This window comes from Gekko japonicus, unplaced genomic scaffold (genome assembly GCF_001447785.1).
Source record: "Gekko japonicus isolate JY-2015 unplaced genomic scaffold, Gekko_japonicus_V1.1 scaffold2457, whole genome shotgun sequence".
In the NCBI taxonomy this organism is placed as follows: domain Eukaryota; kingdom Metazoa; phylum Chordata; class Lepidosauria; order Squamata; family Gekkonidae; genus Gekko; species Gekko japonicus.
Genome location: NW_015176049.1, coordinates 232,648 through 242,138, shown reverse-complemented (window position 1 = coordinate 242,138; position 9,491 = coordinate 232,648). Strand labels below are relative to the sequence as shown.

The 9,491-nt window shown below is 49.3% G+C and overlaps 1 protein-coding gene across 1 annotated transcript in view; it reads left to right on the top strand.

The window, feature by feature from the left end:
• Positions 1–5,961: 5,961 nt before the first annotated feature.
• The window catches only part of VPS53 (VPS53 GARP complex subunit), a 74,831-nt gene continuing 71,301 nt past the window's right edge, over positions 5,962–9,491 (top strand). Inside the window, 1 exon segment of the mRNA XM_015426678.1 lies at positions 5,962–6,087. Within this exon segment, the coding sequence (XP_015282164.1) occupies positions 5,962–6,087 (126 nt within the window).

Here is a 9,491-nt window from a genome sequence, read left to right as displayed (position 1 = left end):
TTTATCATACCAGGAATTATTCGACCTCTTCTTATTTTGCTTAGTTGGCTTAATTAGAAATAGTCTCAAAGATTTAATCTATTCATCATACAAGGCCAGAGCATCATCAGCATTTTGCTCGGCAAGTATTTCAGTCAACTATGTGGGGGTAGTAATAAAGTTCTCTCTGATTCATTATTTAGAGTTTTATCAAATTTAGTTAGCTAGAGCATAAGTGGCTGATGGTCACTTTCTGGGTGACCACCCACAGAAAAATATTGAATATCATCTAAAAAATTTGGTGTTAAAACGTAATCAATAACAACTTGCTCCCCTACTAGTAAAATAAGTAAATTCACCAAATTTATCACCATCAACATTACCATTCAGTAATACTAAATCTGAATTCCTAATCAACTGACGAAAAGCCTTCCCGGATTTATTGGTCAGAGAATCTTTCAATCTCCTGGTCAAATTATGGAGATCTATACTGCTATTCGCAGAGAAATAATTCTTTGAAGTTGAATCTGTTGTGGTTTCAATGCCTTTTAGAACTAATATCAGGATATTCTGATCTTTTCTTAAGAGCAGTTCCTTTCCTTTCACCAGAGGTCTTAAGCCAAACGTACACACTCTTAAGAGCAGTTGAATAGGAGGCGGTAGTCCAGATAACAGATAACGCAGTCATCTCTCAGTCACCAATAAATCACATGGTGTCAAAGATACTAGATAGTGAGTCTTGTTCAGTTTCTAAAGCTTCATATCTATTTGGGGAATGAAAGGTAGATAAACCACTTACATTTCCCTTGGAGAAAGAAAGTAATCAGTTTTAAGTTGTTTTGCATTCTTGGCCCCTGAATACAGGTCTGAGCTCGTCCTCCTGTGGTTTTTCCTGCTGTGTTCTTAGAAGAACTCACAATTCACAGCTTGTTATCTACAAGACAAAAGCATCACCGTCTAGCACTTCATTTACAGTAAGACTGGGGCCTTGGGCAGAAATCTAGGGTGGGGCCTCAGTATCACTGCCACCCAACCAGGTTCCCCTGCCAGGCCAAGCATTGGGGGGGCACCCCCCACGTGAGATGAAGGGGAGCCATCACAGGAAGCCTTGGACAGACCGGGGACAGGTGGCCGCTGCTAAGCCAAATGCATGAGCCCCAGAAGGGCAGGTGCAAGAAGCTGCTACAGGATCCTGCTGTTTTTCTTCCCTCCCCCCTCCTTTGGAGGAGGGGGGCCATGGTCTATCGGAGACACACACTCCCCAGCACGAGGCCTGGTGCAGCAGACCCTGTTACCCATCAGCTCGGAACCACCACATTGGTTGCAGGGCTGAGTCTATTGTAAGTGGACTGAAAACAGCCCTTTCCAAATGGACAGTACGGAGATGGCCGCACACCTTTCTCTCCATCTTGTGACGTTCTGTATTGACTCATGCAGCGAAAGGGAAACAGAAGCCCTGGTTAGAGTAGGACCATGATCCTGTGTGTCTGCCCCTCCCCAGCAAAACGACTACCAAGGCAAGCTGAAAAAGGGATCTCTTCCTCCTCTCAAAGCTGATCCAGAAGCAGTTCTTGCGATCTCTGCATCGCAGCGTTAAGGGGAGAAAGAGGTGACTACTCTCCTTTCCTCTGCAGCCCCAGGCAACAGTTTGGGCTTGCATCGCAGCGTTAAGGGAAGAAAGAGGAGATGACTCTCCTTTCCTCTGCAGCCTCAGGCAACAGTTTGGGCTGGGCAAAAGAGATGAGAATTAGCTGAGCTTCTGAACACCCCCAGCCCCGCAATTACATTTGCTGCATCTCTGCAAACTGGGCATCAAAGTTTCCAGGATGGGAGTTCAAAAGAACCCAAATCCCAGCTGATCCCAGCTGTGTATGGAGCAAAATTTCCCCAGCAGGAGATCAGAAGTGGAGTGACCAGTAAACCCCGAGCAGCTGGGAGTCGGTTTCTGAGGGCGCAAGTCCCTTTCGCCCTTTTGTGAGGTTCTCGCGGCTGGAGCTGCCGGAGCTCTCTCTCACTCTGTGTCTCTTGCCGAGGCTCCCGGCTCTCAGAGCTGCCTGCAGCCGTCCTCAGCTCCTGGGATCTCAGCAGGCATGCCCGCATCAGGCTCACGGCCCTTCCAGCCCCTACATGTCATCCGGATGCCGGCCTCCGACTGAGGTGGCCTGCAGAATGCCTGACAGCCCCCTGGGAGCCAGCGGGGGGAACAGTGCTGGGGGTGGTGGTGATATGCATTCCCAGAAATAGTCAGCCAGAAATATCTCAAGTGAGTGAGTTTAACACCCAAAGAAACCAGGAGCCTTTTCGCATTAAACTGGATGTTATGCGTCATGGTCCCAATTTCAGGTAAAGCATTATAGGGACGGGGGCTTACACAGCCTACTTCCTTCTGTTAATGAGCCATCTCTGAAGTGACCAGTAAACCCCAAGCAGCTGGGAGTTGGTTTCTGAGGGTGCAAATGCCTTTCGCCCTTTTGTGAGGTTCTCGCAGAGCTGGAGCTTCCAGAGCTCTCTCTTCCTCTGTTGTGTCTCTTGCCGAGGCTCCCGGCTCTCAGAGCTGCCTGCAGCCGTCCTCAGCTCCCGGGATCTCAGCATGCATGCCCGAATCAGGCTCACTGCCCTTCCAGCCCCTGCATGTCATCCGGATGCCAGCCCCCGACTGAGGTGGCCTGCAGAATGCCTGACAGCCCCCTGGGAGCCAAATCTCCAAGAGCCCCTCCCTTTAAGTGGACCCGGTCATTCCTCTCTCCCTCTGTACACCTCTATACACACCTCCCATTCTCCCTCTCTGCATAGACTGATGATCTTGAGGCACCCAAGATCATAGGGAGAGGCTCTTGGAGATTTCTTAAACCCCTGCTGCTGAGAGAGAACGGAAGTCGCTAGGGAAAGGGGACCTCCCCCCAACACAGGAGAAAACCAGGGGGTGCAAACGCTGCTGAGAAGGCGGGAGGGCTAAAGTGGATGTAGCAGCCTTCCATGGGATCCCACAGAGGGGAAGCAGTGGTGGCATGGCAGCCTCCTGTAACTAAGGGGAATTTCACATTACCCTTTTTAAGCCGTTATTGTATCGTCTTCGAGTAAACCGGTACAGGGCTGCCATTTCACACAGCCTTTCCCCTACCGGTAAGGAGTCGTCTCTGAAGCGGTGTGGCATTTCAGACGGTGCCGCTTTGTTTTCCCACCCTTTTTTGCCCACATGGGCAATCCTTTTTTTTTAACGTTTGTTTTAGAGTGCTATAGCGCTATAGCACTCTAAAATGAATTTTTTTTAAAAAAAAGGGACAGAGATCGCCCGCACAGGCAGAAAAGGGTGGGACAACAAAGTGGTTCCAGAGGAAGCGCTACGGGGCATTTTACACAGCACCCCATAGCGCTTCGGAAACGGTATAGAAAAGTGAAGACCACTTGGAAGCAGTTTGCAAGTAAAACAGTTCAGAAATGCTTCCCTAACAGGACAGAAGCGTTTCTGTCTGAAAGTGAAAATATATTCCGGTAGGGAACCGTTACTAAAACGGTTCTGTCTGAAATGTCAGATCAGAAACCGTTAGGGAACAGTTCCTGAACCGGAATATATCGGCTGCCTGAAATTCCCAAATCACAACAGTAAATGTACTGAAGCCAATGGGGCTACTCGCAGGTAAATCTGCATGTAAGGCTGTTTACCACTGTACGTCAATGGGGTCTATACATCTCAATGGGGTCGCTGAAACGCTAAATTGTGGGACTAGTTCAGTGTGGTGGCACTCAATTTAGAATGCTCAAAAAACCCAACCCTCCACAGAAGGTTATGCAGGCGATAGAAATGGGCAGGGGAAAAGAAGCGGCATTGCAGGCATTTTACACAACACACCACAGCGATTCAGAAGCATGACGATGGATTTGAAAGCGGAAGAAAGTAGTTTGCATCAGCAATAGCTCAGCCACACTTCGCCAACAGGGCACAAGTGGGTTTGTATGAACAGGTACATAAATTCCACTAGCAGCCGGTTACATTCTCTGAAATCTAAGGAAAAATCTGTTAGTAATCAGTTACTGAAATGGAATAGAGAGGCTGTTTGAAAAGGGCCTGAACCGGAATATATCGGCTGCCTGAAATTCCCAAATCACAACAGTAAATGTACTGAAGCTAATGGGGCTACTCGCAGGTAAATCTGCACGTAAGGCTGTTTACCACTGTATGTCAATGGGGTCTATACATCACAATGGGGTCGCTGAAACGCTAAATTGTGGGACTAGTTCAGTGTGGTGGCACTCAATTTAGAATGCTCAAAAAACCCAACCCTCCACAGAAGGTTATGCAGGCGATAGAAATGGGCAGGGGAAAAGAAGCGGCATTGCAGGCATTTTACACAACACACCACAGCGATTCAGAAGCACGACGATGGATTTGAAAGCGGAAGAAAGTAGTTTGCATCAGCAATAGCTCAGCCACACTTCGCCAACAGGGCACAAGTGGGTTTGTATGAACAGGTACATAAATTCCACTAGCAGCCGGTTACTAAAATGCGTCTCTCTGAAATGTCAGGAAAAATCTGTTAGTAATCAGTTACTGAAATGGAATAGAGAGGCAGTTTGAAAAGGGCCTGTTTCTGAAATAGGGATCTAGAAGTGATCGCCACTAAGAAGCTGGGGGCCTGGAAAGATCGACAGTGTGTGTTGAGGGGGCAGAGCATAGGTAATTGGGGAAATTCTCCCCTGACTCATCTTTGGTAGGTGGAAGGCCTCCTGGGTTGACAGATCCTGATGGATTCGGGTCATTTTCATCGTCTTTTGTGTCCAACGCGGAGTTCACTCTCAGAGAAGCTCGGGCTTGAGACTGAGCTTTCCGAAGCATGGGGGGATGTTTCCAGCCCAAATGTTTTGTCCTCCTCTTACGTCAAGGAGCAGACTGTCCGCTCTGAGGAATCCCCCTGAAAAGTGTTCTGGACTTCGTCTTCCGTTACAGGAACTTGGGCTGATAAAATCCCAAGCTGATCTTTGACCATAACTAGGGCAGAGGTGTTTTCTTCAAATGGCAGGATGTTTTCAGAGCAGAGCTTTGCCCATTCCAGGTCGTCTTGAATGAGCCTCAGAGCACCACGAGTCATCGTTTCTGAACAGAGTCTCAGCACAAGTTGGGGATTTGGAAGTGCTGGTTTTCCTTCATGGTGGCAGCTCCCTGCCTGCCTCCGTCCATCCCCCCCCCTTCTGCCAGGGATCACTCTTGCCCCTGACCTGTGAGGACCAATGCAACATTCCAGGTCTCTTCCAGAAATGAAGCAAACTTGACGTAGATGCGGTCAGCTGTCAGAAAGTTCCTTTTGGCAAAGACTCCTCTAACTCCAGAAGCTGTCTAGCTGCCAAGTTGCTTCTTTCTCTTTGGCCTGGGATGCTGCGCTCGCCCCTCTCCGAGTCCAGAACGTGGCCCGTAAGCCCTGGCACAGCTGCTCTGCCCATTCCCAAAGTGGGACCATGAATGATCCTCTGAGAAGACACAGGAGCTGGGCGGATAGGAACATCTGGGATGTCACGCCAGCCGCCAGGACAAAGCCCAGATGCCCAGACTGTGGTGACGGCATCCTCAGACGAAGGCAGCGGTTCCTGAAATTTCTGGAGAAGCTGGGAAATCTCCTCTCATCAGAGTCTGGCAGGCATCAGTTAGATAACGTGTGCCAGGGGCAGTGTTCCCTCTAAGCTGAGTTAGTGTGAGCTAGCTCACAGTTTTTTAGCCTCCGACTCACACATTTTTAACCAGGTTGACTATCTGACTGGGAATCGAGAGAGTGGCAGCACTGCTCTCCACCTCCTCCTCGAAGCGTGGCTTGAGGCTCTGAAGGATCTTCGTGGCCACTTCCTGGACAGAGGCTGTCTGCTGGAGGTCAGAGAGGAGGAGCTTGTCTTCACCCTTCCTGTCTGGAGCGAGGGACGTCTCAAAAGGAGCCATCGGGCACACAACGCTCTGGAGCGGCTGAGGATTCCGAGCTGCTGGGCAGTTTCCGCAGAATGCAGCTGTTCCCGGACATCACCAATTTCATCAGACAAGTCACGTTGGGATCATTTGCACTGGCTAAAGGTGGCCAACACCATCAGCTTATTGATAACGACCTCAACCATTTTCTTGGCAATACGGTTTGGTGAAGATGGAGGGATCCTTGCTGTCCGGAGGGCTGCAATTTGGCACACTGCATTTTCTTGAGAGTGGGATGAGAGTGGGAAGAGCCAGTTTGGTGTAGTGGTTAAGAGTGGTGGACTCTAATCTGGGAGAACCGGGTTTGATTCCCTTCTCCTCCACATGCAGCCAGCTGGGTGACCTTGGGTTAGCCACAGTTTTCTCAGAGCAGTTCTCTCAGAGCTCTCTCAGATTCACCTACCTCACAGGGTGTCTGTTGTGAGGGGATGAAAGGAAGGAGATTGTAAGCTGCTCTGAGACTCCGAGTGAAGGGTGGGGTATAAATCCAACCTCCTCCTCCTCCTCTTCCACCTCCTCCTCCTTCTCTCTAATGAAGCCCTTTTTTGCCACCATATCATCATAGCTATTTTTGGTGACAGCCTGCAGGACCTTTTCAACAAAGTCCTCCATCGCAGGGCTGGCAATCCCTGAGAGGCTTTGAGGGATGCCCAAGAGTGGCTGCCCAATAAATCCCCCCCCAAAGATTCTGGGAGATCTTGAGGGGTGACGGAGACAGAGCTAAGTCACTTAAACATCCTCTGGAAAATGTTTTCCAGACGAATGGCAAGTATCAGGATGAGCTGAAGCTTCAATTGGGAATATACATTTCGGTGGTCCTGGAAGTCCATGGCCTCAGTGGGCTATGAAGAGGTTCTGTTGGACGACTGACCCACCCACGCAAGGCATTCTAGAACCCCAGACCCTTCTGATGCAATAAGGGCAGATGGCCAGCCAGGTTAGTCTGTCGCTGTAGACGAAAACAGGAGTTTGGTAGCGCCACACAGAGTAACAAAATGGCTTCCAGTGGAAGCTTCTATGAGTCAGAGCTCACTTCAGTGGATGCATGAGGGGGTCGAACATCTGGCAGAAGTATTTTAGAGCTGTGGATGACAGAAATATGGGGGAGGTGTTCAAAAGAGAGCGGTGACCCTGAAAGCAGCCCTGAATGAGAGGCCATGTTTTTGGGTCCCCTTAATCACTGCGGTCTGAGATTGCAGAAGGGAAGCCAGTCTCTATTAAAACGGAGAGACTGGTAGCGGTCTGTAAACTGCATCAAAGCTGACTCACTGGGAAGTGGCCACATTCCCCAGGGGGCTGGCGACTCCCTTGACCATAGTTCTGTTCTCTGGTTTCCTGAGAACTTAATAAAATTCAGGCCACAATGAACAATCCAGGTTCACAGAAGAGTAACTTGCCTTCTGGAAGACTGGACACCTCTGTCCCAACAGATTCCACTTCTCCGCTTTCCTATTCCCCATTCTACCCTGATTTAAACCTTTAGCTTAAAGATAATTCCCGCTCCAAACTGGAGTGCCTTTCATCAATTTGTTGTTTTTTGTTGTTGTTATATTGTTACTTTGGATAAAGAATATACTCTGTGCTCTGACTTAGCTTCTTCTTTTTTGCTTAGGATAAGCCACCACCACCCTTATTGTACCGAATCCCCCACTACGCTTCATATATTCCTTTACAAATCTTTCAGTCAGGTCTCTGTCGTATTTTCCTACTAAAAATGTACTCAGCCACCTGTTTAGGTATAAGGTCCCAGTTTTCTGCTCCCTGCACAAACACTCAAGTGAATTCCCCATGTTAATCTGAACGACCGTTCACACGGTTGTGGGGATGTGGCAACAGAGGCCGGTTGAAACCAGGATCTGTGGGATTCTTCCTCTGCAGACTGGCACGCCTCCGCACTTGGCCATTGTTTCCATATTTCCTTTCCACTCACAGTTCTGAAGAGACGTTACATAAAAGCAAAACCCTTAAAAACCAACAACAATGCTGGTGACCAGGGGTCATTTAATAGAAAAAGAGGTGCAGGAGCTCATTAGCATAACTCATTAGCATAACTTATTTGCATATGCCACACACCCTGACATCACCGGAAGTGTGTCAGAAGGCAACACCCACCGCTCAGGCTCCACTGGACTGTTTTGGATGGCTAGCTATTGGGGGGGGGGACGTGCAGATCTGCCCCCACAGAGGAGGGAGAGCTTGTACCTGAAGGTAGGCTGGGGGGGGGCTCTGCAACTTACTTGGATGCTTCTTGCTCCTCGTGGCCCGACTGAGGGCTGCTGGGAGCAGGGGGATGGGCTTGTTGCATGTTCCCGCCCCCTGGGCTCCTTACTGCCGGAGCTCCGCTCCTGTACGCTCCCACAGGAAATGACTCCACAATCCTTAAGAGGACAGGGACCATCAGAACCACAACTGCTGGCACCAGAAGGGAAGGCATCCCTGTTGCTAATCGATCCTCCGTCACTCGTTTCTTCCACAGACCTGAAGCAGCATCCCAGACGGGAACACACCCAACGGCGAAAGGAAGGATCACCTGAAGCTTTCTGGAAAAGGACAGTTCTGCCCCCCCCCCCAAGCCCTAGGGCCGGCCACTGCTTGTGTTCAGAGCGGGGCCTGGCAGGTGGATTATAATTATGGGGAGGAGGTCATGGAGGCTTGGTGGGGGACGCTTCATGAAAGAAGGGCTGGAGAGGATGAAATGAAAGAATGTCTAAAGAAAATGAATGCATTTTGGATTTTAGTTCCACAAAATGCATAAAGAGAACACGTCCCTTATTTTGTATCTCAATTACTGTTCTGACCTGAATGGCCCAGGCTGGCCCGATCTCATCAGCTCTCGAAAGCTAAGCAGGGTTGGCCCGGCTTAGTATTTGGACGGGAGACCTCCAAGGAAGCCCAGGGTCACTAGGCAGAGGCAGGGAACGGCAGCATCCCTGAGGCAATGACATTGCAGCCGGGATGTCACACGATGATGCTCTGGTTTTGGGGCAAAACTCTATGGTTTGACCCTGATTTTACCATAGAGTTTTGCCCCAAAACCAGAGCATCGCCTCTGAGATCGCCAGTGTGATGACGCCACTTCCGGGTGACATCATTGCATCGGGGACATCCCTCCCAGATTCCCCCGCCAGCGAGACGAGGGGACCCAGCAACCCTATTCTGAGAGGTTTGGTTATTGTCTTGCAAACCTGGGCCTTGCTTGTGGCCATCGCTGTGGGGAGCTCCCAGGGGGGGAAGAAGGAAGCCCTGATGGGTGTTCTTTTTTTGTATTCAGACTGCCTCCTTCCTGGACTGCCTGGGGGAATTCCTGGGGGAATCGAGAGAGTCCAGGGCTATTTTTGGTCAGGAATGCACAAGATCTACAAATGGCAAGATCTACAAATTTCATTCATGGGAAGAATATCCATGATAAAAATGAATGTATTACCGCGTATTATATTTTTAATACAATGCCTCCCAATTCTTAAAAATAAAAAATTTATTGAAGAACTTAACAAGATGACGAGAAAATGTATCTGGCAAGGGAAAAGAGCTAGAATAAAACTGAAACTGTTGAGAGAAAACAAAA